General features: G+C 48.7%; 1 protein-coding gene across 2 annotated transcripts in view; it reads right to left on the bottom strand.

The window, feature by feature from the left end:
- Positions 1–18,898, bottom strand: part of hacd3 (3-hydroxyacyl-CoA dehydratase 3) — a 45,122-nt gene that overhangs the window by 20,309 nt on the left and 5,915 nt on the right. Inside the window, exon 1 of one of the 2 annotated variants that reach the window (XM_038813425.1) lies at positions 13,961–14,191. The exons of the other annotated variant lie outside the window; for it this stretch is intronic. Within the exon in view, the coding sequence (XP_038669353.1) occupies positions 13,961–14,113 (153 nt within the window). The 5' untranslated portion in view covers positions 14,114–14,191. Of the gene's footprint in view, positions 1–13,960; positions 14,192–18,898 lie in introns of those variants that run through there. 2 annotated transcript variants of the gene reach the window in all.

Below are 18,898 nucleotides of genomic sequence, written 5' to 3'. Positions count from 1 at the left end.
TTTATATGAAATATAATAAAAATTCACCCCACTTCACAGCAACGCAAGTATGAGCCTGGGTGACGCATCCTGCTTGTTCCTCCTTTTCCAATGGGAAGCACCTAGTTTCTCCCCATTGTCCAGATTTTTAGTGTATAGAATATGCCTATCCTTACTTTAATCCACAAAAGGGTCCTTCTGTCAGCCCTGAATATATGCATTTACTATAATTCATTGCATTATTTTAAACACAGGAGGCCGGAATGTGCTGATATTTCCAGAGCAATTGGTCCGAAATTGGTCAAATTAGCGCCGACATCAGGGAATTTCATGTACCAGTTACGTCCGTGCGAATTGTGTCCCTGTTATCTTTTATGTTGGTTTAAAAAAGTTCATACTGGAACCCACTCATAAAACTGGCCACACCCGCAGTTCAAAATTGCCCTACTTTGCAGTCCTTCAATGAGGCTCTTAATATTAAACACAAGGTCTTTCCTGGGAAACTGGTCAAGGTGGTAAGAGCCCATGGGATCCAGGGCAATTTTGCAAATTGGATCCAAAATGGCTTTGTGGCAGGAGGCAGAGGGTGATGGTGAAAGATTGTTTTTCTGTCTGGAAGCCCGTGTCCAGTGGCATACCACAGGGATCGGTGCTGTGTCCTTGCTGTTTGAAGTGTATGTTAATGATCTGAACATGCGTGGGTCACATCCACACAACCCAAAGATGTGCAGGGTAGGTGGATTGGCCACGCTAAATTACCCCTTAATTAGAACAAAAAAATTATCTGAACAGAGTATAGAAACATTGAAAATAGAAGCAGCAGGGGGCCATTCAACCCGCCGAGGCTGCTCCACCATTCATTATGATCGTGGCTGATCATCCAGTTCAATACTCTGATTCTCTCCCCCCCCCGACATTCTTTCTGTATCTACCATATCTAATCCTGTTAGAATTTTACACGTTACTATGAGATCCACTCTCACACTTCTAAACTCCAATGAATATAATCCTAACCGATTTAGTCTCTCCTCATATGACAGTCCCGCCATCCCGGGTAAACCTTCGCTGCGCTCCCTCCATAGCAAGAACATCCTTCCTCAAGTAAGGACACCAAAACTGGAGAGAATACTCCAGGTGTGGCCTCATCAATGCCCTATACAATTGCAGTAAAACATCCCTATTCCTATACACAAATCCTTCCGCTATGAAGGCCGACATACCATTTGCCTTCTTTACTGCCTGCTGTACCTGCGCGCTTACTTTCAGTGCCTGATGCACAAGGATGCCAAGGTCTCACTGAGCATCCGCCTCTCTCAATTTATCCACATTTATCCACATTATACTGCATCTGCAATGCATGTGCCCACTCACTCAGCCTGTCCAAATCATACTGAAGCATCTCTGCATCCTCCTCACAGCTCACCCTCCCACCCACAAATTTGGAGATCATGCATTTAGTTCCCTTGTCCAAATAATTAATATATAACGTGAACAGTTGGGGTCCCAGCAAAGATCCCTGCATTACCCCAGTAGTCACTGCCTACCAATCAGACAAAGACCCAGTTATTTCAACTATTTGCTTCCTGTCTGCTAATCAGCTTTTTATCCATATCCAAGTCACTACCAACAATCCCACGCGCTTTAACTTTACATAGTAATCTAGTCTAAATAAACCACATGTTCTCCCCGGTCAACCCTACTAGTTACATCTTCAAAGAATTCTAGTAGATTTGTCAAGCATAATTTTCCTTTTGTAAATCCCCGCTGACTTTATCTGATTGCACCACTGCTTTCCAAATGTTGTGCTACGAAATCCTTGATAATGAACTCCAGCAACTTCCCACTACCAACGTTAGGCTCACTGGTCTATAGTTCCCTGTTTTCTCTCTACCTCCCTTTTTGAATAGCAGGATTACATTTGCTACCCTCCAATCTGTAGGAACCATTCCAGAGTCCAAAGAATTTTGGAAAATTATTACCAATGGATCTACTATTTCTAGGACCACTTCCATAAGTACTCTGGGATGAAGTTTATCAGGCCCTGGGGTTTTATCCGCTTTCAATCCCAGTAATTTTCCCAAAACTATTTCTTTACTAACTGAGCAGAAACTCTTGAAAATGAACACAATTTTGAGTTCAGTTGGAAACCAGTTCGCTAATTCTTCCCGAAGCTGAAACTCTTGGCCAGTGTTCAGTCTCCCATTAAAATTATCTTTGCATATTTCACCACTCCTATAACTGTACGCTCAGTCTATGGCAATCAAATGAAAAAACATAATACTTGCACTGTCTGCAAGTGTTGCTGAGCAGGATCTGATTTCCATAACTTGCAAACCCTGCCTCCAATTAGAACACAGAACATACAATGCAGAAGGAGGCCATTCGGCCCATCGAGTCTGCACCGACCGACTCAAGCCCTCATTTCCACCCTATCCCCGTAACCCAATAACCCCTCCTAATCTTTTTGGTCACTAAGGACAATTTATTACAGCCAATCCACCTAACTTGCACGTCTTTGGACTGTGGGAGGAAACCGGAGCACCCGGAGGAAACCCACACAGACATGGGGAGAACGTGCAGACTCTGCACAGACAGTGACCCAGCGGGGAATCGAACCTGGGACCCTGGCGCTGTGAAGCCAGAGGGTTAACCAAAATTGTACGAGTGAAATTATTTTCACAACTCACGCTCCTTTTGAATGAACTGAACATCAAGTACTGAAAGGATTGACAAGTATAGGTCTCCACACCTCTACTAACTATCTCTGATGAACTTTCTATTTTCAAGTAAGGGACTTTTGGAGATACAAAAAGGATTATTTCTACTCGTTACACTCAAAATCTATCAGTTACAAGTTCGACAATAGAACGAAGCAAAGGAAATAAATGGTCTTTTGCTGATGAACCTTCTGCTGGGGTTTAGAAACTAGCTGTTTGCAAATCTTTAGTGGAGCTCAGACAAGGAATTCAATGCAACATTTTTCCCAGTAACAGGAGAGGTCTTTCACCAAGAAGATCCTCTTTACATTGGCAGTACTAACCCATACAAAAATCATTTGGCACAAAGGCCATTTGGTCCATTTAACCTGTGCTTGTTGTGTGAAAGAATAATCTAATTAATCCCAATTTCCTGCTGTGTCCCAACAGTCCTGCAAATGTTTTCCTTTCAATTCTTTATCCTGTTCCGTTTTGAAAGTTATATTTGAATCGGTCTCTACCTCCCTTTCAGGCACCACATTCCATATCATAACAGTTCAAAAATAATCGCACATTTTCCTATCTTCAGAGCTTCAGAAAATGATGTATTAACAAGAGCTCTCAGCTTCTGCCTTGTAAGGTTTTCGGCGTGAGTGCGAAAGGGTCATGGCTTCCTGTATCTAAAAAACATCACCCACAATGACAAAGTAAAATACTGAGCAAAAAGACAATTTACACAACACACCAACAATCAAATACTGAAAGTTACCTGCAAAGTGGAAGATTACTTTGCTCTCTTGCTCTTTTCAGTAGCCAAACTCTTGTACCCAGTAGCTGATACAAATCACCCACTGAGACAGGGTGAAACAGGAAGTTTTGGGGCTGACACCATCTACATAACACCATCAGTGTAGTGACAGTCCCATTTCTCATGCTGACTTCTAAAGGGTTAGCATTGGACAACCATGTGTAATGAGGGGGAGATAGGAAAATGTGCTGTCATTTCAATTCATTTATGAACTGTTATGATGTGGAATGTGTTGCCTGAAAGGGAGGTAGAAACAGATTCAGCCGCAACTGAAATGGAAACAGGCGACATGGTGGCACAGTGGTTAGCACTGCTGCCTCACAGAGCCAGGGACCCGGGTTGAATTCCAGCCTCGGGTGACTGTCTGTGTGGAGTTTGCACTTTCTCCCCTGCCTGCGTGGGTTTCCTTTGGGTGCTCTGGTTTCCTCCCACAGTCCAAAGATGGGCAGGTTAGATAGATTGGCCATGCTAAAATTGACCCGTAGGTTAGGTGTGGTTACAAGAATAGTGCAGTAGAGTGGGACCTGGTAGGGTGCAGGGTCAGTGCGAACTTGATAGGCCGAATGACTTCCTTCTGCACTGTAGGTATTCTATGGTTCTATGGAAACATTTGCAGGACTGTTGGGAAACAGCAGGAAAGTGGGATTAATTAGATAATTCTTGGGGGGATGACCAAAATCATGGAGGTATTAGGAGAATTTGGGCAATTTTCAGGATATAAGTTAAATATGGAAAAAAGCGAGATGTTAGTGATTCTAACGCGGGGGCAGGAAAGGAGGTTGAAGGAGCTCCCTTTTAAAGTGGTTGGGAAGAGTTTTAGGTATCTGGGGATTCATGTGGCCAAGGATTGGGGGCAGCTTCACAAGTTAAATTTGGGCAAAGCAGTGGATTAAATGAGAAGGGATTTTTGTAGATGGGACATGCTCCCATTGAGGCTGGCAGGGAGGGTTCAGATGGTGAAGATGACTGTCCTTCCGAGGCAGCTTTTCTTTTTTCAGTGTCTCCCGATTTTTGTCCCAAAGGCTTTTTTCAGAAGTATGAATGTGGCGATATTGAGGTACAGGGATAAAGAGCTGGCTTTTAAAGCAGACCCAGGCAGGCCAGCAGCACGGTTCAATTCCCTTACCAGCCTCCCCAAACAGGTGCCGGAACGTGGCAACTAGGGGCTTTTCACAGTAACTTCATTGAAGCCTACTTATCACAATAAGCGATTTTCATTTCATTTCATTTATATAGGCGGGTAAAACCCCGAGAGTAAAGAGGACACGCCTGGAACGGGCCCTTGGGGAAGGGGGATTGGCTCTCCCGAGCTTTATTAACTATTACTGGGCTGCCAACATATCGATGGTCAGGAAGTGGGGAGTGGCGGAGGGGTCGGTCTGGGAGCGGATGGAGGCAGCATCCTGCAAAAGGTACAAGTCTGGAGGCTTTACTGCCGAGCCCCTGCCGTTCTCGCCGGCTCGGTACTCCACAAGTCCTGTGGTGGTGGCAGCCCTGAGGGTGGGGGGCAATGGAGGCAGCATATGAGACTGGAGGGGGCGCAGTGTGGTCACCGATCTGTGACAATCACCGGTTTGTCTCGGGGGGGCTGGATGGGGGCTTTAAGGTATGGCAGCGGGCCGAGGTTGAGAGTTTTGGGGATCTATTCATCCAGGAGGGCATTCCGACCTTGGAGAGGAGTTTGATTTGCCAGGTGGGAATGGGTTTCGGTATCTTCAAGTGCGGGACTTCGTAAGGAGACAGATCCCAAGCTTTCCACACCTCCCCCTGAGGGGACTACAGGATAAAGTGCTGTCAAAAACAGGGATTGGAGGTGGGAAGGTTTCGGATATATACAGGGAATTGTTAGAGTGGGAAGGGGCCCCTATCAGAGAGGTGAAGAGGAGCTAGGAGGGGAGCTGGAATCCGAACGGTGGGAAAAAGCCTTGAAAAGGGTAAATGCATCCTCGTCCTGTGCTAGACTCAGCTTGATTCAGTTCAAGGTAGTCCACAGGGCCCACATAACGGTAGCTCGGGTGAGTAGGTACTTCGATGAGGTGGAGGACAGATGTGGACGGTGTGGGGGTAGCCCGGCCAACCATGTTCATATGTTTTGGGCATGTCCGAAATGGAGGGAATTCTGGCAGGGATTTGCAGATATTATCTCGGTAGTCCTGGAAGGTAGGGTAACTCCGATGCCAGAATGAGCAATATTTGGGGTGTCGGAAGATCCCGGGATTGGGGGGGGCTTGCCGATACCCTGACCTTCTCCTCTCTGGTGGCCCAAAGCCAGATATTGCTGAGATGGAGGGACTCGGAGCCCCCGGAATCAAGAGTGTGGATCAGCGATATGGTAGTTTCTCAGTCTGGAGAAAATCAAGTTCGCTCTGAGAGGATCAATATAGGGATTCACAATAAGGCGTTTAGGGATTTCTACAGCAGGCTGTCCAGGAACACCCTACGGGGCCGGAGGGGATGAGGCATTTCTTGGAGGGGCTGAATTTCCCAACGGTGGATGGAGTAGAAGGGCTGAGGGCCCCAAACGGGCTGGAGGAGATAGTGGAGGGCTTGAAGGCCATGCAGGCGGGTAAGGCCCCAGGTCCGGACGGGTATCCAATGGAGTTTTATAAAAAGTTCTCGGGGATATTGGGGCCAGTGTTGTTGAGGATTTCGTTCTATACGGATGATCTGCTTCTGTACGTTTTGTTTTGGACCCAGTAGAGGAGATGGAAGAAATCATGAAGATTCTAGGGGAATTTGGCTGGTTTTCGGGGTATAAGCTAAATATGGAAAAGAGTGAGGTGTTTGTGGTTCAGGCGAGGGGACAGGAGGGGCGCCTGGGGGAGCTGCCGTTTAGGTCAGTAGGGGGTAGTTTCAGGTACCTGGGCATCCAAGTGGCGCGGGAATGGGACCGGCTGCATAAATTGAATCTGGCCCGGCTAGTGGACCAAATGAAGGACGATTTTCGGAGATGGGACGCGCTTCCCTTGTCTCTGGCCAGGAGGGTGCAAACGGTGAAAATGACGATCCTCCCGAGATTCCTATTTGTATTTCAATGTCTCCCCATCTTTATTCCACGGTCCTTTTTTAAGTGGGTCAACAGAGTGATCATGGGCTTCGTCTGAGCGGGCAAAACCCCGCGAGTAAGGAAGGTAATGCTTGAGTGGAGTCGGGGAGAGGTCGGGCTGGCGCTGCCAAATTTTAGGAACTATTACTGGGCGGCTAATATAGCCATGATCAGGAAGTGGGTGGTGGGGGAGGGGTCAGCATGGGTGCGTATGGAGGCGGCTTCATGCAAGGACACCAGTTTGGGGGCGTTGGTAACTGTGCCTCTGCCACTCCCGCTGGCACGGTACTCCACCCGCCCCATGGTGGTGGCGGCCCTGAGAGTTTGGGGCCAGTGGAGGCGGCATGTGGGCGCATTGTTCAGGGCCCCAATTTGTGATAATCACCGGTTTGCCCCAGGGAGTATGGATGGGGGGTTCCAGTTATGGCGGAGAGCAGGGATTGAGAGGATGGGGGATATGTTGATAGAGAGGAGCTTTCTGAGTAAGAGGGCGTTGGAGGAAAAGTTTGGGCTGGCGAGGGGAATCAAATTCAGGTATCTGCAGGTGCGGGACTTCCTTCGTAAACAGGTGCCAACCTTCCCGCTCCTACCACTGAGGGGGATTCAGGACAGGGTAATTTCCAGAGGGTGAGTAGGAGAAGGGAGCATCTCGGACATTTACAAGAAACTTATGGGGTCAGAGGAGACGCAGACCGAGGAGCTGAAGTGCAAGTGGGAGGAGGAGCTGGGAGGTGAGATAGAGGATGGTCTAAGGGCGGACACGTTGAGTCAACGCCCCAGCAACACAATGGGCTGTATCCCTGACATCTTGCAGCTTGTTTGACCGGAGGGAACTCACAAAACCATCAGTGACTTCATTCAAATGCAAAGATATAAAATTCAAGAGCCATATGGACTTGAAAGATTAGTTCTGTTTCTCTCTCCGTAGGTTCCGCCTGACCGGCTGAGTTTCTCAGGCAGGATTATGTATTTTAATCTAAAGTTCTATTTGTTATGAACCATCCTGGTCTTAAAAATATAGAAAAACTCTCAGAATCAATTTCCAGCAACTTTCACACTTTTATGCCGAATATTACTTACAAAATTCATTCTGACTACTCTTGCTTCTGAACTGATGAAACCCCATTTGCAGTAACTTTCCACTCACTCTTCCAACAGACTGGACTGTTATCTGTTATTCGTGAACTAAATATTTGAGTTTTTGGGGAAACACAATGTAACCAAATTAAATGGAAGAACCAATTGTTACTTTAACCAGACGATATAAAACTCATTAAAATAAACTGCATAAACGACATAATGGGCAGCACGGTAGCACCGTGGTTAGCACTGTGGCTTCACAGCTCCAGGGCCCCAGGTTCAATTCCCGAATTAGGTCACTATCTGTGCGGAGTCTGCACGTTCTCCCCGTCTCTGCGCGCGTTTCCTCCAGGTGCTCCGATTTCCTCCCACAAGTCCTGAAAGAGGTGCTGTTAGGTGAATTGAATATTCTAAATTCTCCCTGTGTACCCGAACAGGCGCCGGAATGTGGCTGGTTTAGCACAGTGGGCTAAATAGCTGGCTTGTAATGCAGAACCATGCCAGCTGCTCGGGTTCAATTCCCGTACCGGCCTCCCCGAACAGGCACCGGAATGTGGCGACTATGGGCTTTTCACAGTAACCTCATTGAAGCCTACTTGTGACATTAAGCGATTATTATTATTATTACTAGAGGCTTTTCACAGTAACTTCATTTGCAGTGTTAATGTAAGCCTACTCGTGACACCAATAAAGATTATATAATGTGACAAATGTTAGGTGAATTGGATATTCTAAATTCTCCCTCTGTGCACCCGAACAGGCACCGGAATGTGGCTGGTTTAGCTCACTGGGCTAAATCGCTGGCTTTTAAAGCAAACCAAGCAGACCAGCAGCACAGTTCGATTCCCGTACCAGCCTCCCCGGACATGCGCCGGAATGTGGCGACTAGGGGCTTTTCACAGTAACTTCATTGAAGCCTACTTGTGACAATAAGCGATTTTCATTTCATTTCATTTTCATTTCAAATGGATAAGGAAAGAGCACTAAGGAATAAGCATTACCAACACAATGTGGAGATGCCGGATTTGGACTGAGGTGAGCACAGTAAGAAGTCTTACAACACCAGGTTAAAGTCCAACAGGTTTGTTTCAAATCACTAGCTTTGGGAGCACTGCTCCTCCCTCAGGTGAATGGAGAGGTATGTTCCAGAAACATATATATAGACAAAGTCAAAGATGCAAGACAATGCTTTGAATGCGAGCATTTGCAGGTAATTAAGTCTTTACAGAGCCAGAGATAGGGGTAACCCCAGGTTAAAGAGGTGTGAATTGTCTCAAGCCAGGACAGTTGGTAGGATTTTGCAAGCCCAGGCCAGATGGTGGTGGTGGGGGGGGGGGTGAATGTAATGCGACATGAATCCCAGGTCCCGGTTGAGGCAAACTTGGCTATAAGTTTCTGCTCAGCGATTCTGCATTGTCGCGCGTCCTGGAGGCCGCCTTGGAGAACGCTTACCCAGAGATCAGAGGCTGAATGCCCTCGAATGCTGAAGTGTTCCCTGACTGGAAAAAACATTCTTGCCTGCCGATTGTCGCGCGATGCCCGTTCATCCGTTGTCACAGTGTCTGCATGGTCTCGCCAATGTACCACACTTCGGGGCATCCTTTCCTGCAGCCTATGAGGTAGACAACGTTGGCCGAGTCGCACGAGTATGTACCGCATACCTGGTGGGTGGAGTTCTCACATGTAATAGTGGTACCCATGTCGATGATCTGGCATGTCTTGCAGAGATTGCCATGGCAGGGTTATGTAGTGTCGTGGTCGCTGTTCTGAAGGCTGGGTAGTTTGCTGCAAACAGTGGTTGGTTTGAGGTTGCGCGGTTGTTTGAAGGCAAGTAGTGGGGGTGACCTTGGCAAGATGTTCATCTTCATCGATGACATGTTGAAGGCTGCGAAGATGTCATCATTTCTCCACTCCGGGGAAGTACTGGACGACAAAGGGTACTCTGTCGGTTGTGTCCCGTGGTTGTCTTCTGGAGGAGGTTGGTGCGGTTTTTTGCTGTGGCGCGTTGGAACATTTGATCGATGCGTCGTGCGCTATATCCCGTTCGTACGAGGGCATCTTTCAGCGTCTGTAGATGTCTGTTACGCTTCTCCTCGCCTGAGCAAATCCTGTGTATACGGAGGGCTTGTCCATAGGGGATGGCTTCTTTAATGTGTTTAGGGTGGAAGCTGGAGAAGTGGAGCATCGGGAGATTATCCATGGGCTTGCGGTAAAGCAAAGTGCTAAGGTGACCGTCCTTAATGGAGAGGAGGGTGTCCAAAGATGCAACTGATTTTGGAGAGTAGTCTATGGTGAGTCTGATGGTGGAGTGGAACTTATTGATGTCATCGTGTAGTCGTTTCAGTGATTCTTCGCCGTGGATCCAAAGGAAAAAAATGTCATTGATGTATCTGGTGTATAACGTCGGTTGAAGGTTTTGTGTGGTGAGGAGGTCTTGTTCAAACTTGTGCATGAAGTTGGCATATTGAGGTGCGAATTTGGTCCCCATGGCTGTTCCATGTGTCTGGATGAAGAACTTGTCGAAGGTGAAGACGTTGTGATCCAGAATGAAGCGGATGAGTTACAGAATTGTGTCAGAATTACCAACATAGAAGCAGATTGTTTTGCTGGAGCCGTGAGAGCGGCAGTTCGAATCCTGTGTGCCTATGTGCTCCCATACCCCTTTACTCCACTTTCATTCAAACACCTATCCAACCCATTCTCAAACATTGTCCCGATTTCTGTTTAAATCACTAACTCTCAATCACCCATTCCAACCAGAGTAATAAAGTTTCTCCTGTTTACTAATTCATGGGTGGGACGGTAGCACGGTTGTTAGCACTGTTGCTTCACAGCGGCAGGGACCCGGGTTCGATTCCCGGCTTGGGTCACTGTCTGTGCGGAGTCTGCATGTTCTCCCCGTGTCTGCGTGGGTTTCCTCCGGGTGCTCCGGTTTCCTCCCACAAGTCCCGAAAGACATGCTTGTGAGGTGAATTGGACATTCTGAATTCTCTCTCAGTGTACCCGAACAGGCGCCGGAGTGTGGCAACTAGGGGATTTTCACAGTAACTTCATTGCAGTGTTAATGTAAGCCTACTTGTGACACTAATAAAGATTATTATTGATGCTTATATCTAATAATCCTTCTCACGGTTCTCTCACCTTCTTCATGCATCATTTTGAGTGTATGCAATTGGACATAATAATTTGAAGAGCAAACAATGATGTGTATAGTCACAATTTAGGTACGAGCAGAGATAAACATAGGGACCAAAACACAATGGACTTGTAGACAAACATCATGGTGACACATCCCAGTCCAGTACAGCCCAGTTTGATAGCATTGTCAATAATACTTTTCACTAGATACTTGCAGCAAATGTTCAATAATGTCACTCTTCCTCTTTTCCCACATTCACTAATGGAAGGCTCTCACTGTCTATGTCCCATATTTGATATTCCAAAATGCATCAGATTAACTTTAGATTAAAATTAGTCTCCCATTCTTTAGCTCTTCAATTGAAAAGGTCCAAATCCCATCAATCTTCCTTAGTCATCTGTACATTACTTTATGTCATCAGCAAATTCAGTGCCCCAAACATCAGCCACCTCCACACCATTACAGAAATGGCATGCACATTGCCAATTTGTAAAGCTATTTTACTCTGTGCATCACACAATATATTATTCATCAACTGCAGCTGGAGCTGCAATTCTATCGGGCACTGCAAGGATAATCGCCTCCTTCATTTTATCAGTAATACAACCCGTCGCACCTCAGAACTCGGCCCCCTCCTTCAATCCAACTCACCAGCTCTCACCCAATCATTTCATTCGCATCTGTCAAACCAACCAGGATGATTACAAAGCATGTCCATATCCAGACTGCTCGCATTCTTCACACAATTTCCAAATCTTGACAATTCCACAGGGAAAAAGTAGGAGATTGGGAATGAGCAAGTTTCTCTTGCAGAGAGTGGCACAGACAAGGCTGAATGGCCTTCTCTGTCTCCTAACCCTTCCATGTTCCTATTCTTGATTGTTCCCATTTCTTTACCATATTCACGACCTGACAGCTCGGGTACCTTTCCAATCCCAATATCTGACACTTCTCATCTAATTCCTAACCCATTCCAATAGTTCATTTTAATACGGACCAAGTGCTGAAAAATAGGATTAGAATAGATAGGTGCTTGATGGCCAGTGCAGACAGAATGGATCTAAAAGCCTCTTTTTGCACTGTAAAACCGTATGACACTAATACCAGTTCAGGATTGTAAATGTTCACTTGATGGATCCAGCTCTTTTCAAATCTACCACTCGACTGCTCCAATGTCATTCCCAAGTCATCCCTTACAACTCACTCACTCCTCTTCTAACAGTTCCTATTCCCAAATCCTGACATCTCATTCCCAATCATTGAGCCCCCATTCCCAGCCATTGCTGAATCCCCCACTATCAACATCCCGGGGGGGGGTCACTGAAACTGGACCGGCCGTATAAATACTGCGGATTCAAGACCAGGTCAGAGCTGGGAATCCTATGGCGAATAACTATCTTCTGACTCCCCAAAGCTTGCCCACCATCTAGTGGCACAAGTCAGGAGTGTAATGGAACACTCTCCACTTGCCTGGTAGCACTGTTGCTTCACAGCGCCAGGGTCCCAGGTTCGATTCCTGGCTTGGGTCACTATCTGTGCGGAGTCTGCACGTTCTCCCCGTGTCTGTGTGAGTTTCCTCCGGGTGCTCCGGATTCCTCCCACTGTCCCGAAAGACGGGCTTGTGAGGCGAGTTGGACATTCTGAATTCTCCCTCTGTGTACACGAACAGACGCCGGAATGTGGCGACCAGGGGCTTTTCACAATAACTTCATTGCAATGTTAATGTAAGCCTACTTCTGACACTGATAACAACACTCAAGAAGCTCAACACCATCTAGGACACAGCAGCCCGCTTGATTGTTCCCCCTTCCACAAACATTTAAATCCTCCACCATCAACGAATAGTGGCAGCCATGTGTACCATCTACAAGATGCACTGCAGTAACGGGGCAGCACGGTAGCACAGTGGTTAGCACAGTTGCTTCACAGCTCCAGGGTCCCAGTTTTGATTCCCAGCTTGGCTCACTGTCTGTGTGGAGTCTGCACGTTCTCACTGCGCCTGTGTGGGTTTCCTCCGGGTGCTCCGGTTTCCTCCCACAGTCCAAAGATGTGCAGGTTAGGTGGATTGGCCATGCTAAATTGCCCTTAGTGTCCAAACAGGTTGGGTAGGGTTTCTGGGTTATGGAGATAGAGTGGAGGTGTGGGCTTGGGTAGGGTGCTCTTTCTAAGGGCCGGTGCAGACTCGACAGGCTGAATGGCCTCCTTCGGCACTGTAAATTCTATGATATATGAACTCAACAAGGTTTTTTAAACAGCACCTTCCAAACCCACGACCACTCCTGTCTAGAAGGACAAGAGCAGCAGATACCTGGGAACCCCACCACCTGGAGGTTCCCCTCCAAGTCACTCATCATCCTCACTTGGAAATATATCACTGTTCCTTCACTGTCGCTGGGGCAACATCCTGGAACTCCTTTCCTAACAGCACAGTGGGTGTACCTACACCTCAAGGACAGCAGCAGTTCCGGAAGGCCGCTTACCAACACCTTCTGAAGGGCACTGGGTGTGGGCAATAAATGCTCGTCGAACCAGGGGCATCGACATTCCATGAAAAAATAAAAACATACTTGCATTCACATTCCCTAGCCCCATTCCCAGTCCCAGCATTCCCAATCCCGGTGTTCCTGGTCCTTCTGTACGCAGTCCTGGTGTTCACAGTCTTCGTGTTCACAGTCCGAGCATTCGCTGTCCCCCCAGTCCAAATTCCGGTACTCCCAGTCTCTATTTCCAGTCGCAGTATTCCCAGTGCGGTATTCCCAAACCCGGTGTTCCCAGTCTCAGTATTCCCAGTCTCGCTATTCCCAATCCTGGTGTTCCCAATCCCGGTGTTCCCAGTCTTGGAATTCCCAATCCCAGTTTTCGAGTCCCGCTGTTCCCAGTCCCGGTATTCCCAGTCCCAGTGTTCCCGGTATTCCCAGTCCCAGTGTTCCTGGTATTTCAAGTCCCGTTGTTCCCGGTCCCGGTGTGCCCAGTCTTCCCAGTCCCAGTAATCCCAGTCCCGGTGTTCCCGGTCCCGGTGTGCCCAGTCTTCCCAGTCCCAGTAATCCCAGTCCCGGTGTTCCCGACCTTCCCAGTCCCGGTGTTCCCGACCTTCCCAGTCCCGGTGTTCCCGACCTTCCCAGTCCCGGTGTTCCCGATCTTCCCAGTCCCGGTGTTCCCTGTCCCTGTATTCCAGGTCCCGGTGTTCCCAGTCCCGGTGTTCCCAGTCCCACCTGTACTCCGCTCAGGTCCACCCTCAGGTACAGTTCGCTGTGTCTCTGTGCCCAGTACACATGGGGAGTGAGGCTCCGGCCCGGCTCCCGGCGCGGCTGCTCCATCCCCGGCCTCGGGCTGCCTTCAGGCTGCTCCTGGCGCGGCTGCTCCATCCCCGGCTCCGGCCTCCCTCAGCTGCGGCTCGCGGTCACTGAGCTCCCGGCGCGCAAGCGGGCGGGCGGCTCGGCGCCTTTGCTGGAACAGTCTGCACGCTGACGTGCGCGTGACCCGCGCCGCCCGTCCCGCGGAGCGTGCGCGCGAGACCCGGGCCGCCCCTCCCGCGGCGCGTGCGCAAGCCGGGCAGACAGGTGGTTCCCAACCCTCCCGGACTGCCCTGGAGTCTCCCGGAATTAATGATGCATTTCCGGAAATCCCAGTGAAACATTATTGGGATCTAAACAGAATTATGTCTTTATCATCCTCTCATAGACACAGCCCCGCGTTTATAATCTTCATTATTGGTAGGAATAACAGCAAACAGGATTATTATTTAAATGATAAAATATTAAAGCATGCCGCTGTTCAGAGAGACCTGGGTGTGCTAGTGCATGGGTCACCCAGAGTTGGTTCACAGGTGCAACAGGTGATTAAGAAGGCAAATGGAATTTTGTCCTTCATTGCTAGAGGGATGGAGTTTAAGACTAGGGAGGTTATGCTGCAATTGTATAAGGTGTTAGTGCGGCCACACCTGGAGTATTGTGTTCAGTTTTGGTCTCCTTACCTGAGAAAGGACGTACTGGCGCTGGAGGGTGTGCAGAGGATATTCACTAGGTTAATCCCAGAGCTGAAGGGGTTGGATTACGAGGAGAGGTTGAGTAGACTGCGACTGTACTCGTTGGAATTTAGAAGGATGAGGGGGGATCTTATCGAAACATTTAAAATTATGAAGGGAATAGATAGGATAGATGCGGGCAGGTTGTTTCCACTGGCGGGTGAAAGCAGAACTAGGGGGCATAGCCTCAAAATAAGGGGAAGTAGATTTAGGACTGACTTTAGGAGAAACATCTTCACCCAAAGGGTTGTGAATCTCAGGAATTCCTTGCCCAGAGAAGCAGTTGAGGCTCCTTCATTAAATGTTTTTAAGGTAAAGATAGATAGTTTTTTGAAGAGCAAAGGGATTAAGGGTTATGGTGTTCGGGCCAGAAAGTGGAGCTGAGTCCACAAAAGATCCGCCATGATCTCATTGAATGGCGGAGCAGGCTCGAGGGGCCAGATGGCCTACTCCTGCTCCTAGTTCCTATGTTCTTATGACTAGGGGCTTTTCACAGTAACATCATTGCAGTGATAATGTAAGCCTGCTAGTGGGCAGCACGGTAGCACAAGTGGATAGCACTGTGGCTTCACAGCGCCAGTGTCCCAGGTTCGATTCCCTGCTGGGTCACTGTCTGTGCGGAGTCTACACGTTCTCCCCGTGTCTGCGTGGTTTCCTCTGGGTGCTCCGGTTTCCTCCCACAGTCCAAAGACGTGCAGGTTAGGTGGATTGGCCATGATAAATTGCCCTTAGGACCAAAAAGGTTAGGAGGGTTATTGGGTTACAGGGAGAGGGTGGAAGTGAGGGCTTGGGTGGGTCGGTGCAGACTCGATGGGCCGAATGGCCTCCTTCTGCACTATATTGTCTATGTTCTAGTGACAATAAAGATTATTATTATTATTGTTACCCCCTCAAAAAACTCAAACAAGTTAGTGAGGCACAAACCCCCCCTTCACAAAACCATGCTGTCTATTGCTTATGAGTCCATTTGTTTCCAAATGTTTATAAATCCTGTCCCTGAGAATTCTCTCTAATACTTTACCTACTACTGATGTAATCTCCGGATTACTCCAAGCACCACGTGCAGATGAGTATAAAAATAGGAGGATAAAGCAGATGAATGTGTTACTGGAAGGATGGTTCAGGAGGGAGGGCTTTCGATTCCTGGGACATTGGGGCTGGCCAAACAGATTTCACTTGAATAATGCCAGGACTGAGTTCCTTGCAGGGTGATTTGCTAGTGCTGTTAGGGAGGGTTTAAATTAACTTGGCAGGGGTGTTGGAACAAGGAGGAAATGTCAGAGAAGAAATCCAAGGTGGGACAGATAGATAGTGTTACAGGAGGGAATAGTAAGTTATTAGTTTGGGTCAGAGTTAGGGAGAAACTAATACATCAGTTTTTTTTAAAATTCTGAGTACCCAATTATTTATTTTTTCCAATTAAGGGGCAATTTAGCGTGGCCAATCCACCTACCCTGCACATCGTTTTGGCTTGTGGGTGTGAGAGGCCCATGGTGACTTGAGATAAGGAACAAAAAAGGTGCAATCAAATTGTTCGGTGTGGTCTATAGGCCACCAACTAGTGGAATGAATATACAGGAACAAATTTGCAAGGAAATTAGGAGGTGCAAGAATTATAGAGTAGTTATAATGCAGATCTTTAATTATCTGGATATAAACTGGGATAGTAGTAGTGTTAAGGGCAGAGAGGAGAAAGAATGTGTGTTCAGTAAACGTTTCTGCAGCATTATGCTTACAGTCCAATGCCAAAGGAGGAACTGCTGGGCCTGGTTCTTGGGCCAAGTGGACCACTAGTGGAAGAACATTTAGGGAACGGTGATCATTGTATTATAAGGTGCAGGTTGGCCATGGAAAAGGAACTTTAGAGTTAGAATAATTAATGGGAGAAAAGCCTACTTTTCCGTGTGGTAAAAATGGATCTGGGGCAAATAAATGGGAATTAAAAGTTGGCAGGAAAGGCGGTGGCTGAGCAATGGGCTACCTTCAGAGATAGTTTGGGCACAGTAAAGGTATATTCCCTCAAAAAGGAAAGGGATGGCAAACAAACCAGAGCTCTCTGGATGATGGAAGAGATAAGACATTAAGATAAACTGTGCTTATAATAATAATCTTTATTGTCACAAGTAGGCTTACATAAGCGGGCAGCACGGTAGCATTGTGGTGCGGGCAGCACGGTAGCATTGTGGTTAGCACAATTGCTTCACAGCTCCAGGGTCCCAGGTTCGATTCCCGGCTTAGGTCACTGTCTGTGCGGAGTCTGCACGTTCTCCCTGTGTCTGCGTGGGTTTCCTCCGGGTGCTCCGGTTTCCTCCCACAAGTCCAAAGATGTGCAGGTTAAGTGGATTGGCAACGATAAATTGCCCTCAGTGTCAAAATTAATAGTCACATGGGGATTAATTATGGAAAGTCAGCACAGATTAGTTCAAGGAAAGTTGTGTTTTTTAATTTAAATTACACAATTAGGGGCTGGTTTAGCACAGGGCTCTATGACTGGCTTTTAAAGCAGACCAAGGCAGGCCAGCAGCACGGTTCAATTCCCGTACCAGCCTCCCCGAACAGGCGCCGGAATGTGGCGACTAGGGGCTTTTCACAGTAACTTAATTTGAAGCCTACTTGTGACAATAAGTGATTTTCATTTTTCAGTTCATTTTCTTTCTCCAATTAAGGGGCAATTTAGTGTGGACAATGCGCCTATCCTGAACATCGTGGGGTTGTGGGGGTGAGACCCACGCAGACACGGAGAGAATGTGCAAGCTCCACAGGACAGTAACCTGGGGCAAGATGTGTTTAACTAACTTCCTGGATATTTTTCATGAGGTAACCGAGGGTAGATGAGGACAATGTTGCTGATGTGGTATACGTGGACTACCAAAGGTGTTTGATACAGAGCCACACAACAGACAAAGTTAGCAAATGAGAGCAAAGTTAGAGTTCATGGAATAAAAAGGAACACTAGCAACATGGGCACAAAATAATAATCTTTATTATTGTCATAAGTAGGTTACATTAACACTGCAATTAAGTTACTTTAAAAATCCCCCAATCATCACACTCCGACGCCTGTTCGGACAAACTGAGGGAGAATTCTGAATGTCCAAATTACCTTCGGGGGGTGTTTTGGGGGAGGGGGGTGGCGACGATGGATTGGGGAATGAGTTTGGGGAGGGTGAGTTTCTGGGGGGTGAGTTTGGGAGATGACAGTTTGGGCGGTTCGGGTGAGTTTAGGGGTGTGAGTTTGCGGGGATTTGGGTAAATTGGGGGGTGGGTGAGTTGGGGGGTTGAGTTTGGGGGGTGGGGCTCCTCCCTGGGGTTTTGGGGGAGGGGGTGATGGGGGAGGGGGCCGGGCTCCTCCCCGTGAGTTGGGGGGTGATGGGGTTGGGAGGAGGGGGATTTGGGGTGGGGTGTGTGAGGGGGATTGTGGGGTCATGGGGGGGAGAGGGGTGGGGGTTGGGGGAGAGGGGGTGGGGGCGTTATGGGGGGAGGGGGCTGGGCTCTTCCCCGGGGTTTGGTGGGTGATGGGGTTGGGGGGGGGGGGGTGAGTTTGGGAGGGGGTGATGGGGTTGGGGGGGTGATGGGGTTGGGGGAGGGTAGTTTGGGGGCGGTGAGGGGGGTGAGGGGGCTGGGCTCCTCCCCGGGCTGTGACGGGGTGGGGTGATGGGGGGGGGGGGGGTGTGATGGGGGGGGGGGGGGGGGGAGAGGGGGGCCGGGCTCCTTCCCCGGGGTTTGGGGGTGATGGTGTTGGGGGGGTGAGGGGGGGGTTGGAGTTATGGGGGGGGGGGGGTTCAGGAGGGGTGATGGGGCTGGGCTCCTCCCCGGGCCGCAGGCTCCTCCCCGGGGTTTGGGGGGTGATGGAGTTGGGGGGGTGAGGGGGGAGTTGGGGGGTGAGGGGGGGGGCAGTTGGGGGGGTGAGAGGGGGAGAGAGGGGGGGTTTGGGGGAGAGGGTGGTTTGGGGGGGGTTGGGGGAGAGGGGGTAGTTGGGGGGGGGTGAGGAGGGGGAGTGAGGGTTTTGTGGGGGGGTGAGGGGGTAGTTGGGGGGTGAGGGTGGTGAGGGGGGTAGTTGGGGGGGGTAAGGGGGTAGTTGGGGGTTGAGGGGGTAGTTGGGGGGGGGGTGAGGGGGGTGAGAGGG

The sequence above is a fragment of the Scyliorhinus canicula genome, chromosome 12, assembly GCF_902713615.1.
Source record: "Scyliorhinus canicula chromosome 12, sScyCan1.1, whole genome shotgun sequence".
Classification (NCBI taxonomy): Eukaryota; Metazoa; Chordata; class Chondrichthyes; order Carcharhiniformes; family Scyliorhinidae; genus Scyliorhinus; species Scyliorhinus canicula.
The sequence above is the reverse complement of the archived record's forward strand: the minus strand, read 5'-3'. Positions and strand labels throughout refer to the sequence as shown.